At 40.4% G+C, this 24635-nt stretch overlaps 1 protein-coding gene across 21 annotated transcripts in view; it reads right to left on the reverse strand.

The window, feature by feature from the left end:
• Positions 1-24635, reverse strand: part of DAB1 (DAB adaptor protein 1) — a 408602-nt gene that overhangs the window by 22790 nt on the left and 361177 nt on the right. For 16 of the 21 annotated variants that reach the window (XR_004752815.1, XR_004752814.1, XM_035333021.1 and 13 more), the window contains 5 exons: positions 14000-14131; positions 13301-13420; positions 12671-12709; positions 11356-11421; positions 6677-6736 (listed from right to left, as the gene is read on the reverse strand). Coding sequence is in view for 19 of the 21 variants with exons in the window: in XM_035333021.1 (XP_035188912.1) it covers positions 6677-6736; positions 11356-11421; positions 12671-12709; positions 13301-13420; positions 14000-14131 (417 nt within the window). In the remaining 2 variants the exon portion in view is untranslated. The remainder of the gene's footprint in view (positions 1-6676; positions 6737-11355; positions 11422-12670; positions 12710-13300; positions 13421-13999; positions 14132-24635) is intronic. The other 5 variants (XM_035333039.1, XM_035333036.1, XM_035333038.1 and 2 more) reach the window with 2 other exon arrangements.

Here is a 24635-nt window from a genome sequence, read left to right on the forward strand (position 1 = left end):
TGCTTAATATTGCTGTACTTTTGCAAGTGAGATGACAAAAGCAGGGTCTCACAAAACGCAGTTCTGAAATTTCAGAGAGTTACACAGAGATGGTGCTCAAAAAACATGAAAAATAGACACAGTAATTAACTTGCACTCTGATACAGATCTCAGCAAGCTAAAAAGAGTATGTAGGATACTAAATATAGTAATTAACTAGCAATTAGTAATTAACCTTTGAGTTGGCTATTAGCTATTCAAGTCTTTTAAGACAGCAGAGGGATTTACACTTGTTTTCCTGCAGTCAGGGTAAGAGCCCTAGGACTTGGCCCTGTACACAAAAGAGGGCTCATCCAGGGATCATCCAGCCACGCTGCTTCTCTGCGTTCCTAATCCCTTGGAAAAGTTGGGGGGAATGGAAAATTTAATGACAAGTCAGAGGGTTAATATCAAACCTGAAGCTTTTTAATTTTAGTTCAAAATGTATGTATTTTGTCTACATCAAATATTTTTTCCGATGGCTCAAACCATTGTTTTAGCTCTGCAAAGCTTCAGTTATTTGCACAACCTTATACAGAAGGAATCCTGATATTACCATGAGCTCCATGAGCTGCAAGCAGCTTGCTAATTAGCTATAATTCTTTCTTAAAAAAACAGTTAGAACTATAACGAAGAAGCACAGCAGAACCATGAATAAACCAATCATCAGTCAAACCACAGCTAGCAGGTTGAGGCACACTGAAAATATCCAGCAGAGACATCGTTTTCCCATAAAAGTACTGCTGGATTAATGGAGCAACATGATATCTTGACAAAGAAGTGTGCAGTTCCTTCCTCATTAAGGACAATACACCGAAGAACTGTTTCACTGCTACTTGATAGCCTCCTTCAAATTAAGGATCTCTTCATATGATCAAAACACATGCATACTCACTTATTTTCTCTTCTCATTTGAAGGGAACTTAATTCTGAATTCCCTGCATACCTTGGGTATTTACTCATAAGAAGATAGTATGGAAAACGTTTCAGTTCCTTGTTTGCTCTAACAGGCTCTAATAAATCAAGAGTCCAGAAGGGTGACTCCTGCCTGGAGCCAGACCATGCTGCTTGCAGCCACCCCAGCACCCAGGACAATTTAAGTCCCAGAGCACTGAGGGTGCTGATGCAAGGTGCCAGCCACAAGGACATCTCCTCCACATCCTCTCCAAAACACATGCAGTGGGCTCAGCATATTGAAAAGAAATGCTTCGAGTCCAGAAACATCACTGTGTCACTGAAAAAAATCACTGAGCTGTTTACAACATTGACATGAACTGCAAGCCGTTGTACCTTACTTTTACTAGAAACTAGCAGGCCCTGACATCTATCCTCCAGAAACTTGAGCCTGGCTTGAGATTTTGGTACCTTCGCAAAAACATGCAATTTATTGTATGCAGCAGATGCAATGCAAAGATATTAAAATGAAACATATTTTTCCATTCTACATTAAACTGGAAATGAAGGGGAATATTAAAACATTTCAGCTGATACAGTGGCAATGGCCAGCGTGCATCATATTTCATTTCAGCATGAAGAAAGCTGTCTGAGCAGGAAAAGAATTGGCCAACAGCTTGCTGTAGCTGGCTCAGCTTCAGGGGCAGCCTCGGCCAGGTTTCCACCTTGAGATATTGGTGTTAAAACAAAAGGAAAACTTGCAGGATGTTCCCAGTTCTGCACAAAATCAGAGCAGTTAATGCAATGACTACTCTATGGGTATGTATGTATATCCACTTCTATCTACAAAACCAGCAAATGCCCTCCAAATCATCAAATAAACTCCTGCCAAAAAAAAAAAAAACAAAAAAAAAACATTAACATAACAAACTAATGTATTTTCAAACTTTGCCACAACTTGCTGTACCTGTTAAAACTGCATGCCCCACATTGCAATGTGAAGCCTCCTACAAGGGGTTGGATTGAATGGAACTGAGGCAGGGTATATGAGCACAGGAGTCTCTCAGCAAAGAGAGGTAGAAATGGAAGGCTTTGTAGACACAGATGGCCAGAGACTGGTCTGTGCAATCTCTTTCTTCTCCTGTAAGAGAAGTGGAAAAGTGGATCCTGAAAGCCTAACGCTGACAGCAGAGGCTCAAGTTAATGGCTGAAGAATGTCACCAAGCTGCAAGCTGTTCCTGTAAAGCCACTAATGCAAACGTATGGAAAAGACACAGTTATCAAGCTTTTCTCCACACCAACTGTCATGGAAAGAATTATGTTTTTGGAGGATGGTCAGAGTGATCTGGAGAGCTGCTTGAACTGCTTTATTGCCAGACATTTTGGAATGTAATTAATCCAGGGACAAACTTCCTGCGTGAGCTGCTGCAGACAGGGGCTGCCCATGCCTTCCAGATGACTGCAGGCACTCCTCCTCTGACATGAGACCTGAACAATCAGACCTGCCAATGGCACTGTACAATTAAAGCCAGAATTAAAACAGAGCTCTTCCAAACACAGCTTCTTAAACGGGGAAGAAGGGTCAGGCAGCCCTTGTGGTTCCTAGACCTGGGTGGGCTCAGGTCCAGCCCCGCTTTATATGGGACCAGGCACCTGGCGTGTATCCCCCTCTGGAGGGCTGATGGTCCTCCCGTGCCTTAACCCTAAGCCAATTACTCCCTGCCCATTCCATGCTGGTTTGTGAATATTTTCCACTTAGATGGCACTAGCCAAATGACTGCCTGTACCGAGAGGCATCAGCTATAATGCTTTGAATCTTTATATAGCAGTAAGATGAGTTGTTTGAAAGCCTTCATAAAATTGTAAGCAGATAGTTTAGACATTTTGATGAGAAGATAAGGTTTTATTGTGATGTGACTGACAGTCTCAGTGAAGGGTATTTACAGTCTGACTCTTATTACTAAAAACACCATGACAGGTAGAACTCGATGTGTATGTATAATGGGGAGACGATGGGAAGTTATGACAAAAAGAGCTCATTAAACATTTCACTTTTTTAGAACAGTTAATTTCCCATACAGAGCTACAATTTCTAAGTGGAACATGTACCACTTAACACAAGCTCTTTGGGGTAAGCTTGCTTTCTTTGTCTGTTTGATGTCTACTCTCAGTGAATGGAGAATGTGAGAATTTGTCTAAGGAAGGAACAAAGAGAAATGGGAATGAATACAAGAAGAGTGAGTTGATGATACAGAGGAAGGGAGATGTAAAAACTGAAAAGAAACAGGAAAGCATGAAAAGAGTGTGTTTGGAGCTGAACTGCACTCCTTACAGAGAATATCTCCAGAAGAGTAGCATTTGCTAGGAAGGAGAGCAACAAAGAAGTGGGGAAATATAAAAATTGTATTGAGTAAGCAATCTTTTCATCCCAGTGTCTGAGAGGTGACTGGCCAACCAGCCGTCACTCCTAACTGAGTTCAGCGGTACGTTCAAATTCTGAGATCCCCATGCCTTTACGGCTCATTTTCACCATATTTACACTACTTGGTATCAGAGATCCCACTGTGACTATGAGGAGTCACGCTACAAAGCCCTTGGACACCTTCTGACGAGCGGCCTCCCGCAACCATCCAGCATCGTGTCAGTGCTTCTTGACCTGTATGCAGCGTTACGTACTTCTGTTTGACAACACCACCACGAAGATGCTTCATACCCTCAGCCACAGTGGGATCCCCACACACAGAGAAAGCAGCATTTGTCAAAACTGGTCCTGGTTTCATAGGAAGCTACATCTTGTTGAGAATCAGCGTGAATTACACCTCCCAGTTGCAAAGTAACCTTTGAGAAAGGGATTCTGGCTCTTCATTTTTACAGTATAGTAGGATTCATCCCACCTAAGTCTAACTATCTAAAAGTCAAGTTATTCCTTCACGTCCTCCACAGCTACAAGAGAATGACACAGACAGAAAATCCCCCCGGAGGCACCTATTTCTGTCCTCTGGCTACTGAGAGACAAGGGTGGAGGGCCCCAAGATGACTAGCTCAGTACCCCTCACTTTTTTATGTGCTGAGGCTAGGGATAATTTGTCTGAGAACACACCAGAAGAAAACAATCCCAAGATGGAAAATCGATCTGTCTAGGGAACGTGGGCAATTCGGTCTGAACTCAAGCAAAACTTGCTGCATTTTTATTAAGTGTTGTATTTATTGTCACAGGAAAGAATTCATGGTGCCTGAAACCTATTAGGAGCTGCAAAAAGTTTCTCTCCTTTCATCCATTATGAAATTAATGAAAGCAAGATCTCCTGATAAAGAAAGTGTCCTTTTAAGTTTAAACCAGGCAGATGAGCTAGATTATTTGCCCTCAGATTGAATTTTAGAGGTTTATATAATAAGGACAGCTATAAATTGAGAAAAAAAAAATATGGCAAGTGTCTCAATGACAAAGAGTCTCACACGTGGAAGGGTAAGCCATAAATCAGATGGGCAGTGGAATATTAAATTGCTAATTTTAAGAGCGATTGCTGCTTTTTTTTTTTTAATACATGTTAATATAAAAAGATGAAACAAAATCTCTGCTACACATTTCTCCCTCTTCTTTTTTTTTTCCTTTATAAATTAAAGTAGACAACTTGTTTTGAGAAAAAGGTCTAATCGTTTTAAATATAACCCCCCCAAAAAAAACAACAACAACAAAAAATTAAGCATGCAACAAGCTTCGTGGAGATGACAGATTAAGTGTATTTGATGATTACAGAGTAGGTCCCATATGCCTTACATCTCACAGCCATGCTCTTTACCAGGACAGTCTAATACCAAAGTGTCTGCAGACATGATTGCAAGTGTACTGTACACACAGTCATACTGCAACGACCTAAATTACAGACTATACCCAGAGTAAATTTGAAACATCACTGGAGGAATAATAAAAAAGTCACTGGAAATGTGCAGAGGAAAAATTGTAACACTGAGCTACATGAGAAATGAGTGAAAAACCTACAGCTATTCCTGGTCCACAAATACCTTAATTAGCTATGCAACGTGAGTTATCTTACTACATTTTCCCAGCCAACAAGATGATGGCTCCCTCCTCCTAGTGGATTATCATGAAATATTTATGGCAAGTTTTGTTTGTTTGTGCAAACCACAGAAGTGTCACAATTCAGACCCCATCCAACCCCTCCCCAGCATTTATCTTTTTTATTTGGCATCTCAGTCTCTGTGCTCAGCCCAAGCTGTGCAATTTACCATATCCTTATGTGAGTAGAGCCTTTCTTTCTCTCCCTTGAACACAGGCATTTTCCTGATGCTTACAGCAAACTGAAATTCCTGACCTTTGCCTCAATTTTTCTCCGTTCTCACACAAATCCTCAGAAATACTAACTTTCTGTGTAACCAACGCAGTTAGACAGTTCCTCAAGGTATTGTTTCCTTTATAGCCCTAATTTGTGTTAAACAACATAACCCACCCTTCAGCAAATGTATGCCTTGCTGCTAAGGCATCTGTTATTGCGCTTCTCCTCTCAGCCACTTGTTACTATTCCTTACACATTCTGGAGATCAATGTTTCACCACTTCTAGATGCTCATACACAGAAAGGGAATGGTGCCATTTGGATAGAACAGCGTATTTTACCCTTCCTTTTGAACAAAATCAACTGTCCATGCATGGCATGGAACAGAAAGAATTCGGTCTTCAGCCTTCATTGATACTCAACCTGTTACACACACTACAGAAATAACACAGCAATCCTGGAAGGAAATCTCTCCGTGCTGATTACTGCCTGTAAGAACCAGCCAAGCAATGCACTACTTACAGCAAAGATGCTGCCACTTAGGAATTTGTTGAGCGAGGTGTTTTCACACAGTCTTGGAGTAGTACTTCCTTTCAGAGTTTCCCATGGCTGTTTAAACCAATTGCAATTACACGTATCTCTACCCTACAACTGTACAGCTGTCGTAACACTAAGCTACCATAGAAGTTGGTTTTATTGGAAAAATAATTGCTTTTCCATGGTGTATGTTAGGCAGAATTTTTATATAAATTTTTTCAAATGACAGAAGAGTAATTCTAATGCAAATTTGCAATGTTTTGTAACATATGATTTGAAGCTGCTTTTGAAATCTTTGCCTACCTGCATGTTGTTTTCACAAGGAAGCCTTCTGAGAAGTACAGGCATGATAGCTGCAGAAAGCAACTGCAGAAGTCATACAAAATGTTCTGACACAGCTGTTCCTAATGCTACTTCTCTTGACCTCCACTCTGCAGACCTTCCTTCCACTGCTATCCTACTAAACCAAGCTGTAAGGAGCACGATATACAAAGCACGGCTCTGATGGAGTGCACAGGGGAGAAAACACAGCCACGCTCGGTCAGCGTGTGCTATGTGACTGAAGCAAAAACAAAGGGTGATAAGCCTTGTGTAGCTTCGGGTAGTAGAAAAACACTTCTGATAGAGACTGCAAAGTTTCATGTATTAACATGCAGAAGGCTCACTGTCAACTCCTAACCAGATGTCACATTTATAAACTGTGACTTCCAGAAGAATCAATCAGAAAAGACAGAAAGGAGGAGATCTACGTAATGAATGAGACGGATATAGATGACATTACAACCCTCGTTACCCTGATCCAACCCAACAATAGCAAATCACTGATAAAATACGCATCACATGGAATGTACCAAACATTGCATACAATAATGAAAGTCACAGAAGCTAAGAAACATACCTTCTTGACTGCATATAAATAGTGAAGATACTTACACTTACAGGTTGACTTTTTGGCACATCATAAACACCTTCCTTCTTTTGGCTGGTAGGAACCTGCAACAACAAACGAAAATGATTGTCATTACCCCAGCAGGTCTGATGAAAAGTTGAAATCTGCAACTGATATTTAAGTACAGGGTAGTCATTTAAGGATGTTTTCCTTTTCATTCAAGCAGTAACGTTAATGGAGATGATACTGAAGAAATAAAACATCTATCTGAATTTTTTAAATCCTAAAGCTCAGTAGCGCTCAGAAATGAGATTTTCATTCTCAGTTAGGTTCAGCTGAATGAAAATCAGATGTGGACCTCCTTCCTACTAAAGTGGTTGTTTTGCATTTTGCTTGGGAGTTAGAAGTGCACAGGGAAGGCACGATCAGGTCAGTATGTCATCTTCCTCCATAACAGAGAACCGGAGCAGAGCAAGTGATCTGAAGGAGAGAGATATTTGGCCTATGGCATTAGATTTCTTCCTTCCAGCTCATTTAATGACCTAGGTCAAGGAAAGTCACAGTATGTATCCCTGCAGTGATGAGACCCCGTGGCTGCTCTAAGCAATGTTTGGTCACAATTCTGCAATTTGTACCAGCCTGTAAGGGTCTGAGACCGTGTAACCACTCACACAGCCAGGGACCTGAAGTCAACAGCCTCTCTCATGGATAAAGATGATGATAATACAATTAAATAAACTTTGAGTGAGTCTTTAGTTGAGTCAACAGTCATAATTTACACCTTGGGCATTTATATCCTGCTCATGTAAATTCATTTGCTTTGTAATACTGGGCTTAATGTGGCTAAGGACTGCTGTTTTACGTATTTATAATTTGTGATTTTATTTCTTTTCCTTCCTAAAAGCACTGAATGTCTATTGCAAATGACACAGGCAAAAAGACCGGTAAAAAAAACCACGGGCTTTAAATGGACGTGCACACTCTAAGTAAAGCAGCGCTGCTTTTTTCATTGAACAAAGACATTCAATCAAAGAAGGCTACATTTCAGACATTTATGAAACCTCAAAGGTAAACAGCAAAAATAATATTGCAGATATGAAATTCTGATACTAGAGTAGGTCTAGTTTAGGGGAAGGGAAGCTGAAGGAATGGTACTTGTTCATTAAACTGTGCGATCATTTCTTACTTTGTGTTATATACCTAAAGTTCTCTCTACTGTCCTAACACGCACATGTTCGCATTTAGATGTCAAAACTGTGCACATCTTGAATGTGGTGCACATGGAAGAAACTTTTCAAGAGCACTCAAGAGGCATAAATGCAGAACCTTCAGAGAAGCTGAACATGTTTTATTACTATAGGCACTTTTAAAAGATTTCTCTTCTAATACTATCCTGGGAATGACTTGTTTGCCTTGGTTTTCTCAAAGTACTGGTCTCTTCCACTTAAACCACCTATCACATGAGACTAGTAAGTCAACAATTCAATTTAACAGAATAAAAAAATGCTCTCTCCTTACAGACTGGTAAGCGACCGTACAAAACCAGATACCATGAATGCTGTCTATTTCATAAGTCACTGGAAAGTTTAGTTTTTCCTTTAAAAGAGGACAAATGCTGTGAGATAACCTATTTATAACCTATAACCAGCACAGTATTTTTACTTTCTCCCTGGAAAGCTTCCCCCTCAACCATTTTCCTCTCCCTCCTCCCAGCTTTTCGCAGAAGCCATCCCCGTTTGCACACTGCTGCCCGCAGCTGGTTGTGGAATGACTGTTTCCCTGCACTATCAATTCCCCTGTTTTTACTCCAGCTTATAATTACAGTTGAGAAGAGCAGATACTGGCTTCTAATAGCAAGACAGAGAAGCTTTTCTGAAAGGCATTTTCTTTCCCAGCCTGTCTTCCTATTGTCCTTACTTGCCAAGCAGCACCAGATGTCTTTGCATCACTACTTAGACTGGAGTCTGCAAGAGATTTTGCCTGTTTGTTTTTGCCTGGCAATACCAGCAAAGTGGTATCAGCACCAGTCCTGCTGACAATTCTGCCTCTGCATTGGGTTGCAAACCATTTTGATGTACTTGCATCTTACCAGCAATACAAGCACCACACTCAACACCCCCTTTAGATTGTCAGCTCCATGCAGTATTGAACATGCCTCTATACAGAGACCGGTGCTGCTACACATACAATAATAAAAAAAAAAAACACATAGCAAAATGCCCTCCCCACCTCGCTATCATAAAAAAACAGACAAAGATGCTATTAAGAAATCTGACACTCGCTGAGAGGATTGGTACAGGCTCAGTGATCAAATCATGCTCAGTGATCAATCTGTGATGGTTGACTTGATGGTCTTGAAAGTCTTTTACAACCTAAATGATTCTAACTAATGCACTAAAGCAGCTTACATAGTATTAAAAGAGCAAACAGACACAGACTTTGGGATAACATATCAAAGAAAGCTGATAGAGAGAATGCTTAAAAACAAACTTGTGACCTCTACTATATTAAACAGAATTAGGCATTATCACATTCTTCCACCTTCCATCTTCAGTTACTTGTTGGGTAGGAATCTCTTCTACCATGGGGAAAATGAGCTTTTTGTCTACCAGGTCTTGGCTGAAAAACCAGAGCAGTACCAGGTGAGAAAGACTTCAAGCCTTTTTCACAGCTTTGAAGTGAGGAGGCATGAGCTAACTGAGGAAACACACAGTATGGAAAGACTAGCTATTAAATAATAGAAGCTAGCAATAATTTGTACCAAAACCAACCAACCAACAAAACCCACCACCAACAAAACCAAAAACAAAATCCAACAACCGACACAAGAAGACCTCTTCCAATTTCACTTGAGAACAGTAGCCTGGCAGCCTAGATTGTTCTGAGTTCATCAAGATCTTGTAAGAGAAACATTTTTTTTCTGGTGATCTGAGCTGTAAGATCAGAGCCATGGGGTCCCAGACTTATAGGAAGCCAAGAGCTCATGAAGTAGGTGCGAACTAGGAAGCCAGTGGCTCTGGGCAAGTCTACTTCGGCATCTGCCAGCTGCAGTAGATAACAGAATACACCTCGATGGAACCCAGTCTCAGCATATGCCTTATTCAGGGCGTTGCCTGTAGTAAATACAGAGAAGGACAAGGCTAGATTGCATGTACCCAGACTATGGTGCATTATTTTACAGAGAAGAGGTGTTTGCTGTGCAGAGTTGTGGGAGGAAACTCTTCTTCACATCCTGGTATGGTCAAATGACACCTTGAGCAACTCTCTCGTGACTTACAGGGCAGTAAAACAGAACATCCAGAGAGTCTTCTTGTTCTCTAGGCAACTCTTCAAAACATAGGTCCTACCTCTACCACCAGAGTTTGCTCTGAGACTTCCAGACACGGGGAATGATGACCCCATTTCGCTTGCTTTCACTGATACTTCCCTAAAACGCCTCTACAAGCTTTTCGCTTTGATGAAGAGCAATCCGATTTTTTTTTTGTGTCTGAATGCAGTTGTCACAGGAATTTTGTTTCTAGCATAAAACTGACAAGTAGAGTAGTCATTTTTTAAAGGATTGCTTTCCTGAAAACAGTCAAACTTTCAACACTACGTGGTAGAAAATTTTCAACCTAAGGCATGCTCTCACCTTGAGAGCTTTGAATGCCTTGCTCTAGGGATGCAGAAAGATGTGTAAGCTTTGGGCGTGGTGGGGTGCCACGAAATCCATAAAGACAGGGTAAATGAATCTCACCTTAATGACCCTGTGATGGTGTCTGCAAGATTATTTTCTAATTTTTATTTTGCATTTCCTTTTCCCAATTAGCTTCTTTCTATTTTGGTTTACAGCTGCTCTACCCTTCCATTTATTCTATTAACTCCCTACTTTTTCTTGTTACTTAAAAAAAAAAATCACTTTTCATCTTTTTTGTTCTATCCCTGCTCCTGTACACCTTAAAAAAAGCTTTTCCTATTAGCAGATCAACATCTGGTACAGCTAGATGAAATGCTTAACCACTTCTTGAATCTCCTTCCCCTCCATACTAAATGGTTTCCTCAAAACCACAATTTTCTTATGGCATACAGAATTTTCTGTCTACCTCCAGATTTACCTTCGTATGTGATACAAAATGAATTACATTATATTTTAATAAACCCTGTACAGACCCCTTGAGGATAAATTGAATAACAAAAATTATTTTATATTGCTTTCAATACATTTTTTTGTCAGTGTGAAGAAAGAAAGCTTGGGTTCTAACATAATATGCTGAAAATATTTTCCCCAGTATGGGGGATATCCACTGAGAGCTCTTAGGTTTTGCAGAGTTACTCTCCTTGGTTAGCCAGAAACAAGAGCAGCACCATCAAAATGCCTTTCTAGGAATTGTTTAGATGGTCTGCCCTCCACAGGATTCTGTTTCTTAGAACAGTTGTAAAAAGTTTCCAAGAATTAACAGAAAAAAAAGAGAATCCACCATTTATCACCTTACATGGTATACCAAAAGACCCGTCATAAATTGACAAAGATAAAGCTAATAAAATTTGCAGAAACTGAAAGGACAAACAAATTAATAGAAAAATCACACTGCGACTGGCAGATTATTCATGTAAGGTCGTAAGAATGAAATGTCAGACATTTTTGTGATGAATGAAAACTAATAAAAGTGAATTATATATGAAATGTATTTGACTAAATGCTTGCAATTGTTGCAATGAAAACACAGAAGCGGCGATTTTATACCTGATAAATGTTTTCTTCTGTTTCCGGCTCACGGATTGGCTCGTGTCCAGCCTCAAACACAATGTACTATTACACCAGCAGCCAGAGAGGAAAAGTCAAAGATGAAACAGAGGGAAAAAGGCAATTTGGAATTCCACATAAAACACAGGCAGGCATTAAAGAAACAAGTTCAAAGTACAGGCTGGCACCAACTCGTTTGTTGGAAAGCAGAGTAAGGTTGTTTCATATTTCATAAACTGATAGTGAATAGGCCTAAATCTTCTCTAATGATCATTAGAGCAACTTCCTAATTCTTTCTCACTAGGGACACTGCCTGTAGCCCAATATTAATTTTCTGAAGTCAATGTGAATTTTGCCTCTTTTACATAATGGCAATTATTTCCACATGTGTTTGTTAGCTGTGAATAAAAAACCTAAATGCAAACTGGGAGAGCAGGCTGGTGCTCATGTCACGTGTGCCACATGGTGAAAGGCTGTCCCTTTTCATCTTCAGGTTCTTGCTTTATTGTGAAGAGCACATAAAGTAAAACTCCTGACATTATGAAAGCCGAGCAGTAATTTAGGGCATCCTAATTCTTATCATCTTCCTGGAACCACCTTACACAGTGCTCAATAATCACTAATGCTTGAATTGGTTTCTTTCAGTTAGTTTCCAACTACCATGCCTCAGTGGAAGAAAACAAAATATCCAGAAAAAATAAAAAGTTAACTGCTACATGTTTTGTTTCAGCACAAAGACATGAGAATGAAATTACATCTTTTGTTCTTCACACTCAGTAGGATACTGGACATGAATATATTGACATATTTCTGATAATCTTTGCTCCCAGACGTTTTGCTTGGATGAAACAAGACTTAAATTACAGATCTATTATTAAATCAAAGCCCAAATACCAACAAGGGAGTGTATTAGAACATCAATTCTACTGTTTTTTGTTTTTGTTTTTTTTTTTTCCCTAAATATTCACCCTCTGAATGAACTTCTGGCTGCATAGAAGCCAACAGCAAAACATCAACTTATTAGTATGAAAACAAGATGACACCTTCCTTATTTTCAAATTAACTCCCTTTTCTGTTAGACTGTTCATTTAAAAAAATAATGACAAATGTCAGTTGGAAACTGACTCTGGACTCACAAACCACACTTTAGGAAATATTTAATCTAATATTTCTATACAGATATACTGTTCTTTTTACAGCTTAATCTCTAAATATGCTACTTTCTGTAAAAATCTTAGAAGTCTCTGAAAAGATTTATCTCAGCATGTATCTAGTCATTTCTGAAACTCCCAGCCTATACAGCTTCAGAAATTACCTGGTATACAGGGTCTTCTACATCTTCTTCCAAAATTGTCTACAGCAAAGAGGACAGGCAGTAAAAGCAAAGAACATAAACAGCAGAGATAAAAGAACTGTATTCAGAAATTAAGGGACAGCAAAGGAATAAGCAAAACGTGCAGGTAAGCATATAGTTGTTTTTCTTTAGGATGCAGATAAAGCCAAATTATTACACAAAGTAACTCTATTCACGTTTCATCAGTTTCACAATCTGCATCTTATTTGATTTGATTCAAATACAAACATTTAGAAGTATACATAATCTTCCCTGAAGTGTAAGATGCTGTTAAAAAACTGACTTACAACATGATAGCCTTCATTAAAGTTTTCCTCCTGAATTAGAAGGAGCACTATGCTGGAAATGAAGGGATCATTTCAAGTTGCTAAGCATGTTCCTCTTACCCCAGGTGATAGCTTTCGTCACTGTTTAATCCTGCTTCTGAGCTAAGAACAGCTGCTAGGCTCATATTTGTCCATTTCGAGCTAGCATCATTCAGACCTGATGCTGTTAAGAAAAGCTGAGGACACCAAGTGCCTCTTTGCAGCAGTTTCGGGGGATACTTCAAACCATACTTTTCTTGGCAGTAGTCTAAGCTTATGCATGTACCTGGTATACCGCTTGTTCACACTGTTTGTCCTTTTGTGCCTTTTTTTCCATTTCTTCCCTTTGTTTCAGTTCATAGATGAGCTGAAACAGATCTCGCAAGTCCAGAATTACAGGTTCAGCCTGCAGAAAGACAAGGAGTGAGAAAGGTTTCTAGATGGCACAAGATACTTCTCTTATCCCATCCTGCTGATAGAGCAGTTACAGTAACTCCAAAAAGGCAGAGAACTTCATACAGAATTAATTTCTACCATAGCATGCAAGCTAAGGTTAATGATAATTATAATTTTGAATATAAAAAACAGTTATATTTATTAGCAGTTTCTCACACAGTGAAGTTATGGTAGACTATATGTGAAGTTGCTAATTGGCTTCTAACACTTTGTTAAATAAGTATAGGAATATACCCAAAGTTATCTGTTTTCAGTCATTGTAACCAGTTTAGTTAGAACACAAAGTTTTAACTAATTATAAATATATATATATCAAGAAAAATTGGAATTAGTGAAATATATTAACTTTTTGCCAAGATGGCTTCATATATTTGCACTATTTCGTATCATTTAGGAACATCTAGGCAGACACTTGTGACAAGTGTAGCACAATCCCAACCAATACAGACTGGCCTCTTGACGAGCTTCTTATGAACGTAACTTTTCAATCGAGTTACACTGTAGAAAATGACAATGGTCCAATACTTACTGCCTGGGCCGTTTTTATTGCCACAAATCTATGATTTCCCTCCTTTCCACATACATATCCAAACGCTCGGTGGTCTGTGATATCCTTTGCAATGTAAGATATTTCATGAACTGCATGGTGGTGCTGTAGTAGCTATGAAAAAACAAGAAATATCCATCAAAATGTTCCATTAAAGCTGTATCAATTCCTTTCACCAGTGCTTCACCTGGATCTCAGCACACCTGTGGAATTAAAATGAGCATTCCCTGGTGTCAAAATCAATTAACTTCTCTACTCTTTACACCTAACCCCTTTTCAAAATCTGGCCAAATTTGACTTAGTTTAGTAATTTGACTAAAACCTTCAACTTAATAATTATCTCAGTATCTTCTGGTGAGATAAAATTCAATTAAAAAATAGGACTACCTACTTGCTACACAGACAGCATCCTAGGTGCAGAATCCATATTAATAGGTATAGAAAAGAGGAAGCAGCAGCCTCCTGTAGCTTCCTACAGGGTGACTCTAAGGACAGGCTCATCTGCAGGGGTTGTAGGACTAGAGGTGGAAGATGTGATCTCTACAAATCAGCAGCAAGGTCCCTTTATCTCTACAGCAGTAAGCATCAGCCAGCAAGTGGTACTGTGATATTTCACTTAAGCACTAACCAAACTCCAAAAATTTTCCCAGAAAATTCGTGGAAACACGATTATCCAACTTAAAACAATGCTATTTGCAAATATTCCCATTTTATTTAAAATCCCACATCGGTTAATAATAATTAGGAATAAAAAAAATCCAATTGCCTTTTAAATATGTAAAACTCTCCCCAGAGCCAGGACATGAACCTGAGACTCCTCTAAGAGTGGTTTGGCTCGACAGCAATGCAGAGTGCCAGCATCATTCTCACTGTGGCCTAATTAATATTTCATTACCAAAGTAGTGCTTAAGTATTTCCATTCAGAATAACGTTCTTGAAAAGTTGATCTAAAACAATCTATTAGTTTGAATTCCTACCCTCTGATACACTGCCTTGCTCCTTTATAATCTAGAGGTAATGCCATTTCTGAGAGCAAGCACAGCCTCGCGCTGAATTCTTTTGAGGTCCAGATCCCTGCTGCTTTGGAGAAAAGCACATTTTGAAAACCAGCATGGCATCCAGGCAATCTCTAAACAACCAGTTATTTTTAGAGTTTAAAAAACATTTTAAAATTCAAAACCAGAGAGGATCCGTGTGTGTAGAAGAGAAAAGGCTACACGCGTGCAGGGCAAGTGACAAGCGACGAGACTCCCACAGAACACCGCCTGAAATTCCAAAGGGAAGGCGGAACGCAAGAGACAGATGACTATATAGAAAACAAAAGATTGGACATATTTCTTTTTAATTTCTCAGTAAGTGACTCCTAACTTCCCAAGAACAAGATTGCTTGTTCTTAAGGAAATGGAAGTGCTGCCACTGACTTTGAGCTGTGGCTAAGCCGAAGGTGCGCTCCAGACTTACGCAACGCGTTAAGTGTTTAAAATTAATGATGGGATCTTACTTAGGTAATACATGGATATTGATTTATCAGGCTTTTCTGAAAGCCAGCTTGCATGCTTACAATGAAATGAAATGTTCCCATCTCTCTATTCTGCATAAAACAGGGAGCGTTATCTCTGGCTCCTATTAAATGCAAGTTCCTTGACATTGCTTTATTGATTGCGAGACAGCATTTTGCACTGAAATTAAACTGTCATCAGATTCCTTCCTTGTGGAATTACATCTGAAGTGCATTCTACCATGGAAAAATATCACCCACAACGTAAGACAGCAGATAGAGATGCTCTGATTTACTTGGGAACCCTCATTAACTGTTTGAAAATCATTACATTTGTAATGGTTATGATACATCACATACTGTATCAATATACGTACAGATTAAGTAAAGGTGACTGCAACATTATCCTTTCAAGTATTTTATTATACGAAGTGTTTAGGAAGAGTTTTTCATTTGTTTGAGGGATACTGAGTTGGAACATACACATAAAACATAATGTTGCATACACAGGAATACAGAAATAAGCACTTATTTGAACCTGGGCTTTCAGACCTAGATGCATCAATTGCGTCCTTTCTACATTTTCCAATATCTCCAAATATTAAGGAGTGCCTGATTCTCTGCTCGTCATGAAGCAGAAATGACACCTGTTGCAGTCAGCAGAGACTTACCAATGCAAAACACGAGATCAGAACCACACCATTTTTGTAAATCGTTGCTTTAGGGCTGCAGCCTGCCTAATACCCCGCACGGCCCTTACATCAGCGAGGAGCGCACGGCAGGCCAACAGAAGGGACAGCATGATGAGAAGCACAGCCTTGTCTCGCCTCACCCAGCCGTCCAACAGAGACTTACAACTGAGCCAGTCTATAAATACATGCTCTTTGCATGTTTTGATTAAATCTGTGCCTAGTGCACTTGCAGGGATTAATCTGTCCTGCAAAATGAGGCCCACTGATAGAAATGGCTTCTTTACCACTCAGCCTGTAAGTGCTTACACGTAGCCACCCTCTCGACAAGCTGTTCACCAGCCTCTGAAGGAAATGAAACAAGAGCCACATAAAATTGCTTACAGCAGAGCTGCTGGTCAGTGCTCAGCAGTTAATATTCACAAGCTCATCTGCCTCTCTCTCCCCAGCCTCTTCTTTTTTTTCATCTTCAAGGTTTTAACATGACTTAATCCTGTCTCCAGTGGGTCAAAAGCATATAAAAGGAGTATTTCATAGCTCAGAGATGTTTATGACACCCCCACGTGCACAGGCTGATGGATTCCATGACATGCTATTTGATGTTTTTACTGCATCTTTGCTGAGTGCTGCTAGGAGCCATTCACCAAGTCTTAAGCGAGGCATCAGATTGTTTGGAGGGCTGCAGCACGGCAGAACAAATTACAGAGAAGACTTAATTTGTATTATGGTTCAATACAGTCAATTAAATATTGCGCAGATTAGAAAGTAATTTAACATTTAAGCTTCACTTGTTAAAAAAAATCCACTGTATTTCCTCCACATTATTTTAGGTCTCACGTGACTTTAGTCACTGCTGAAAACACTGAGGATTTTAAAATGCAAGCACAGATAAAGCCTCATATCAGACAGCTAAGCCAGTCACGGGGTGCAACAGTTGTTCTTTATAGGCTGAACACAATGGCACCAGGGACAGCCCCAGCACCCGCCAGCACTGCACTCTTCCCTGTCCGTTCGCCTGTCTCTCTCCAGCCATGCTTTTTGTCCTCTTCTCCTCTCCATCCCCTGTTTCTCCTCTCCCCCCCAGCTCGCCCCCTGTATATCACACTGAATTGATTTAGCTACCTCTGAGATCTGTAGCATTTCTAATTTCCCTCAGGCTGCTTGGCACCTACCATAAATTTTTTCACCCCTTATCCTCATCTTGCCCCTTTATTTCCATGCTGTAGCCTCCAGTGCCACTAAATCAATTAAGTCAATCAATTAAGTACTTGGAAGGCCCAGCAATCATGTCAAATATGTGAGTTAGATGGCATGAGAAAGTCACTGCTTTACCATTGCTATTTCTCTTTTAATGAGGTTGTCTATTTAGTGGAGCCTGGGGCGCCGTGTTAAGAGCCACAACAAAAAACATCTGCGAGCTGCACACGCTGCCCCACCCAGAGCAGGACACTCGTGCCACTTTATATCTGTATATTCCCTGTATTAAGGACGAGTTGCACCGGGATTTCAGCTGAACAGCTTCTCACCTTGAGTTACGGTGAGCCTGCCTTCGGCTGGGTGCTCTCACCCGGCTGCTCCGCACTGAGCATCGCCCCAGTATCAGTGCTGGGATCTGCGTGGCATCCCAAGCATCCTCTGAATTGGTCTTCCTTCTAGTCCATCTGAATAAGCATTGGCACATTTTGCGTGTCACAGCAAGCCCCTCAAACAACAACGTTACCCACCAAACTGCAAAATCCTTGAAAGATAAAATAATTTTATAGACCGTGTATTTTTTTCATGTGGCTGTCTGCCTCCCCCATACTCCAACTCACATTGTGTTTGCTCAACTTTAGGAAAACAAGTCTTAAACATTTAGGAAGTGTACTGAAAGAACTGTAGGACCTGAATCTAACGCGGAAAGTTACAGCAACGCCTTAGTGTAATAGTACATTTACCATTGTATATCGCAACACATTAAGTTAAAACAATGAACTGTAAAACACGTGAGTGGTTCTGGGATGAGTTTTGTCTCGTCGCTGCCAGACATGCTGGATCTGTACCGACACGACGCCAGTCACTCCGCTACACTTACGAAGCGGGTCGTGTTCACTGCTGCTGCTCAGGATGTGCTTGCAATGGCTCTTCTGTCAACTGCTACTCATGGCCACTTCCTGAGCAATTGGACGGCTGGTTTTCACCATTGTTTTTCTTCTATATTATTTTGGCCCATTTTCCAAAGATGAATGCAAATAAATATTTCAATTTTGTTCCAGTTGGTTAGAAAGGCAAGAGGGGAGCAGTTCACTCAGGCCATACACTACAAAAGGGGCCAGCTTCCAAAAAACATCATCATATATGAACACCTGGAAAGCAAAACCCACTAGAAAAACCTCTTGCAGTTCTGAAGAGCTCAGGACTGGGGGACACTTCCAGGCACTGGCTAAGACAGTCAGTCTTTCACAGGCAAGTGAAAGAGTATAAGCCAAACACACCGGCGTGGGGTGAGAAGAAGCATATAATGAGCAAGGTAACCATCTATAGGGGTACCACAGAACACACTGCAGAAAGGTCTTGGAAGCTGGAGTTTAAGTGTGAATGTGACTGTACCCATCTGAAAGAGACAGGAAACATGCAAACACAGCCGAGAATGGTCCAGCCCTAAATCCCTTCGATACGAAGCCACTCATGGAGCTTGAGGTGAACAACAGGTTAGGGACTTTCTGCCTGAAAAATACAAGAATAGGAGCTAGAAAGGTAAATGGAAGCTCTGGAGGGTACCCCAAGCCTGACTGGACTTCTCAGATGGCAGCCTTGAAGCATGTCCTCACAATGAGATGGAAGTAAATCTGTTTAATCCCTGTGCTTCTTCCATACAGATCGATTTTGCAGACAATAACCTCAACAATGACTTTGCCAAGTGCCAACTCCTAACAGGCATTTCGGTGCACAAGCTTTGCAATGAAAACACATGGCACAAAAAGCACACTTTTAGGTTACATGCAGTTCAAAGCCAGGTCTATGTAAAGCACCCAAAAGATGTGCAAATTTTATTTCCTCTTAATAATAATAATAATATCTCTTAAGGACCCTTCTCTTCCTTCAGCCAAGGAGACTGAAGCAAAACGAGGTAATGTGACTTGCTCCAGCTTACAGGGCAATGTGCCGCGGAGTCAGGAAGGACAAAAGTCAGCGAGCATAATTGTATGTTTGAAGATAAGCCAGTCTTCAACTGAAGTGCTGTACAAGGCTCAATCCGCACAGTTCAATTCAGGCTACATGAAGACAAGTACTTAGTGAAAGTACCCAAGGTAAGAGCCTGCTTGGCTGGACTCAAGAAGATGGCTAAAAGTGTGCTTCAGCCTCATCTGAAGTCTGAGCTAATCCTTACCGCTTCTTTGGCTTGACAAAGAACTACTACTACTACTATCACCTGTGTGTAAACCGGGAAGTAAGAGCAGCAAATTCTTAAGGGAACGAATGAAGGTGTCCTTGTTTGTGATTTCTGCAAGATGCACATGCCATGATGCTCTCAACCTGCCTGGAGTTGTCCTCACTCACGGCCCGCAGCGTGTACCGTTAGTCAATTAAGTTAGCAGGACTTAACTTTGCCAGCACAGCGGTCTAATTGTGATGAATGGATCCACAACACTGAGCTAGCTGGATATTCGAAGAACCTAATTTGTGAAACAGAACACCACTAAGGTAATAAACTTCTGTCTGGCTCTCATAATTTGTAATAATGTCTGACAAAGACCAGATATGAATTTAGTTATTGTTCATTGTCTTCGAAAGCAAATGCTAAGTTGCTCATGCAGAAGATCCATTTATTAGATATATGAACTTCTGAAAGGAACAAAACAAAACTGGAATGCACACATGGCCAATTTCCTATCTTCACTTCAACAGCTTTTCAATTTCTTATTGGATCAGAAACGAAACTAGCTAGCTAAATATAAAGCCCTTGTCCAATTAGCATTAATCCTGGGTTATACTTAAAATATGCACTTGCAAACATCATTCCAGGACAGATAAAATCCTAAAGGGCAAGGAAACATTTCTACAGAGCTTTTGAACAACAATGTGCTACACTAAAGACATGCTGCTGGACATCCCATGAGTCTTGCACTACTTTCTTCTTGTTTTTGCGTCAGACATGGTCTTTGTTTTACCAGGATAGTTAAAACGATGGAGGATTTGCACAGGGGTATCAAGAAGCAACAGATGTGATCCTCAACACCCCTTTAGGTTGTATATGTCCCTTAAGTTCTATAAACACCTCAGCTGTTTGAGACCATCTACAGACTATAATATGCTGCCTTACCTTGCCATTTCACTATTTCCATGTAGTGTACAAGCAGCAATACTTGCTTATTAAAGTTACTATTTTATTCCTTGGGATGGCAGCTGGCCCAGTGGCCGCTGCCGTGTTTCCAAGGCTGTAATGCATCTGTTTGACTGTATTCCCTGTTAGCACCCACCTCATCACCTTGTGAAAAACAGACACTGGATCAATAAAGCCATAAATATCCCAGCACTGCCTCTCTACTCTCAAGCCACATCCCGCACACAGCCTAAGCGTATCACTTCTTACCATAACGTGTGTTTTTTCCTGATATGTTCTGAAGTTTGTAAGACAGTTATTGATGAAATCTGGAATTTGAGGGAGCACAATACTCAGTAATAAGACAGTTTGTTACAGTGTCACCGAACATCTCAGTATTTTTATTGCATTCATCTTTACAGCCTGTGAATTCCTTCAGAGAAATCTCTGCTTTTACAAAGTTCTTTTGTTCCTTTACACCAATATCTTTCACCTCCTGAAATGCTTTTGATTTATATGAACAGCACAAGACATTTCTTCATACAACTCCTAGTAGCTTTGCAGGTATTTTTTGACTTTAACTGCCTCAAGTCCTAAGTGCTTCAAATTTAGTAAGTGTTATGAGCCACTCTTTTCTTGTACACTGTGATTTGAAAAGCTCGTTGCTGAAAACCAGCCTTGGATGCTCGTGATTTGTCACACAAACTCTATGAAGCAGAGCTTACAAAGATCACAAAAATCCCATTCATATTGGCAATACTAAAATTCAAGTTGCATTGGATAGTCATCAAACAGAAACTTTCTTTAACCATAAATCTAATTCCGTAACATCATTAAATCCTCTGGAATAGGGGGAAAAGACAGGAGGAATTTATTTTATGTTTATCTGTCCGTATGCCAAATACTTTTACCAGTATAATAAGACTTTCAATAGAGCTGAGAGAAAGCGTATGTAAATAGGAAAGGACCCTATGAACTCATGAACTGCCTACAACCAATATGTCATGCTCCTGAACCAACCAAAAATGAAAGCAAGAAAAGTTGAGAAGTTTATGATGCAATGTTTTCTATCTTTCAAACACAAAAGTGATTTCATAACTATGCATTATCAATATAGTAAGATCTCAGATTATTCCATAATTGAAGATGCTCCATCACAAAGTATTACGCGGTTAAAGTGAACTTGGTGTACCTGCAGGTTAGCAAATGGTGAGAGTAACTTCTAAGGAAGACGTATCTGTGCAGTGCAAGTGACTCAAGCAAAATCTTTAGAATTCAGAAACAGTCCCACTAACTACCTACCCAGGTCATAACACCACGCTGGCACTTCATGACATTTTATACCCAGTCGTCCTACAAAGAAAGAGAGGATACCTTTTTCTGTGAGTTACAACTGCAGGTACATACCGACTTCAGAGAGTTAGGATGGGAACCACAAAGGATAAAAGTATTAATAACAGGGACAGCCCACTAAATGCTGCTTGTTCCAGAAGAGTGCTGCAACGCCGGGATGTTTAAACCCACACTGCCACCGGGTACTGGGTAGCACACTGGGAGACGTAGCTCCAGCCCTCAGGCTCTGCAGTATGTGTTTGCATGCATGCTGAGGATACAGCGGATAAAACAGATGGAAAGTTGTGAGGATAATTATCTCACTTAGGCAGACAACTTCTATGAACAGTTATTTATATGTTAATCAAAGATCTATTGGTATCTGAAAGGTATTACTTATTTAACTGAAGAACAGGAACAAACCAAAGTATTTGTGGTGGGTAACTGTCAACAACTATCAGCATCCAAAGGCTGCCAGCATCCTTTCTTCTGTTCTCCTTCCACAGGGACACTAACTACATAAACTAGGTGGAAGAAAAGGCATTTACTTGTCCCCCTGGACTATCAGGCTGAACAAAGCTCTTGCTGACTTCCCTGTAAACACAGATGTGATCCCGAGGGCAGAACATCATCCAGCGATTTTATTGCCAATAGAGCTCTATTACTATCATCCCGCAAACTCCAGGTAACTTTAAAAGTAAACCTTCCTGTAGCTTCCTATCCCATTATGCTGACAGCTCAGGTCATCTGTTTCCCGGGCGTTTGACACCAGCAATAGGAGAGGTTAAACAGCCTACAAGTCCGCACAGGAATTCAGACGCGCTGCCCGCAGTATTGCTATTACCAGGGCAAACCAGAAAATTGCAGAGCAGCCCACCGGCTAAAATGCACTGAATAGAAAGGAAAATCACCGGCACACCCGGGGTGTAATGCTTCACAGACATCTCAAAGAGGAAGGCACTGAGGATTTCAAAGGGGGACGTAACTTTCTGTTACGGCACCTGCTGAAGGTCCCCCACCGCTCTCCAGGGCAGTTTTAGTGCATCTCAGTGGCCTGCTCTATTATTATGTCAGCATTTCTCTCGCTAAATCCTTTCCTGAGCAGTTTGAAATTCAGCCATTATAATTCTGCGTGTGCTGAAAAGGGGCCTGCAATTTTTTTTCTAGTGTGTAATGCATTAACCTGGCTTTGAAATACCAGTACCTGCAAGTAACCCTCCCACAAGCAACCGCGTTTTGGGTGCTCCTCTATAGGACAAGTTGCAGCTGGAGAAAAAGGAATACAGCTTGGCTGGACTCAGTTGGACTACTATGTGGCTTTTGTATCTTAATTTATCTGAATTAAGGAAGACTAGAGATTACAGGCAAAAAAAAAAAAAAACAAAAAAAAAAACAAATGAACAAACAACGTAACTCTATACTTTGAGTTTTTTTTCCTATGGGACTTTGTTTTTTTTTGCTATGCATCCTCACTGGAAGGATGCAATGAAGCTCCACTACATAATAGGATCCATGAGAACAAACATTTTTATGCTGACTTTACAGTTTTCATTGAAATTCCCCCCAGATTCTGTTTTAGCACACCAAACGTTAAAACCAGATGACTTTAAGTCTATTGCTGGGTGTTTGACTTAAACAACAGGAGGACTTATTCTGCCAAATGAGACCACCAATAAGTCATAAAAATCTGATTTTCTGCCCTTCTGAAAGCCATCAAATGTTTATTCTTTCCACGCTGGAAAATAAAATTACAATAAATTCCCACAAATTATTTCAGTTTAGATAAAATGCCTTGAATAGCTTTATTTTATCTGCATGCCAGATGGTGTCAACAATGTGAAGGCAGTTCCTGTGGGTACTCACTACAAGGAGGCAGAGCTCAGCTGAAGATCAGAGCATTTCCAAAGGAGAGAAGGGACAGAAATTTCAGCCTTACCCTTCATGTTAGGAGGAAAGACAAAATTCAAACCAAAGCTCCAGATCCAAAAACGCTCAGACTTCGCAATGTGCAAAATCACACCTGAGTTTTACCTTTTGGGTTCTTTTTTTCTCACAGTGACAAAACTGTCATAATATATAAGGCTTTTATAGTCTTCACACAGCAAACTGAGCATGTATGCAATGTATCTCTACAAGCTTGTGGCTATTAAAAATCCCTGTGGAGCACTCTGAACTACCTAAACTGTCTAGGGCACTGTTGGGAAGGCCAATAAGAAATGAATTACAATAGTCAATAAGGGATGTAATTATAGAAGTAGGTTCTTCTGACATTTACATTTTGCTAACTGTCAGATGTTATTTATTAAATGTATTATTGTTTCCCTTTTAAAATATCATGAGACTGTAAATACCTTGTCAGAGTAATATGCAGGGTTTTTAAGTTACCTACTGGGCTGTATCCTAATTAGATATATTTACTACATGTAAAGCAGTAAATGCTGTGTCTTGGTACTCACATTTACACACAGACAGGGAAGTGCCAGGCACCTGAGGCCTCCCCTCAGCCTCCTCTGCTCTGGGCTGAACAAACCAAGGGGCCTCAGCTGCTCCTCATGCATCTTGCCCTCCTGACCCTTCCCCATCTTTGTAGCCCTGCCTTGAACACTCTCTAATAAATTCATGTGTTTCTTATATCGTAGCACCCAAAACTGCACCGAGTACTCAAGGTGAGGCCGCACAAGCACAGAGCAGAGCAGGTCAACCCCTTCCCTTGGCCGGCTGGCAGTGCTGGGCCTGATGCACCTCTGAGATGTGGAGTTTAATGAGTTTCCAGCACAGGAGTGCTTTAAGGAGAAA

The sequence above is a fragment of the Oxyura jamaicensis genome, chromosome 8 (genome assembly GCF_011077185.1).
Source record: "Oxyura jamaicensis isolate SHBP4307 breed ruddy duck chromosome 8, BPBGC_Ojam_1.0, whole genome shotgun sequence".
In the NCBI taxonomy this organism is placed as follows: domain Eukaryota; kingdom Metazoa; phylum Chordata; class Aves; order Anseriformes; family Anatidae; genus Oxyura; species Oxyura jamaicensis.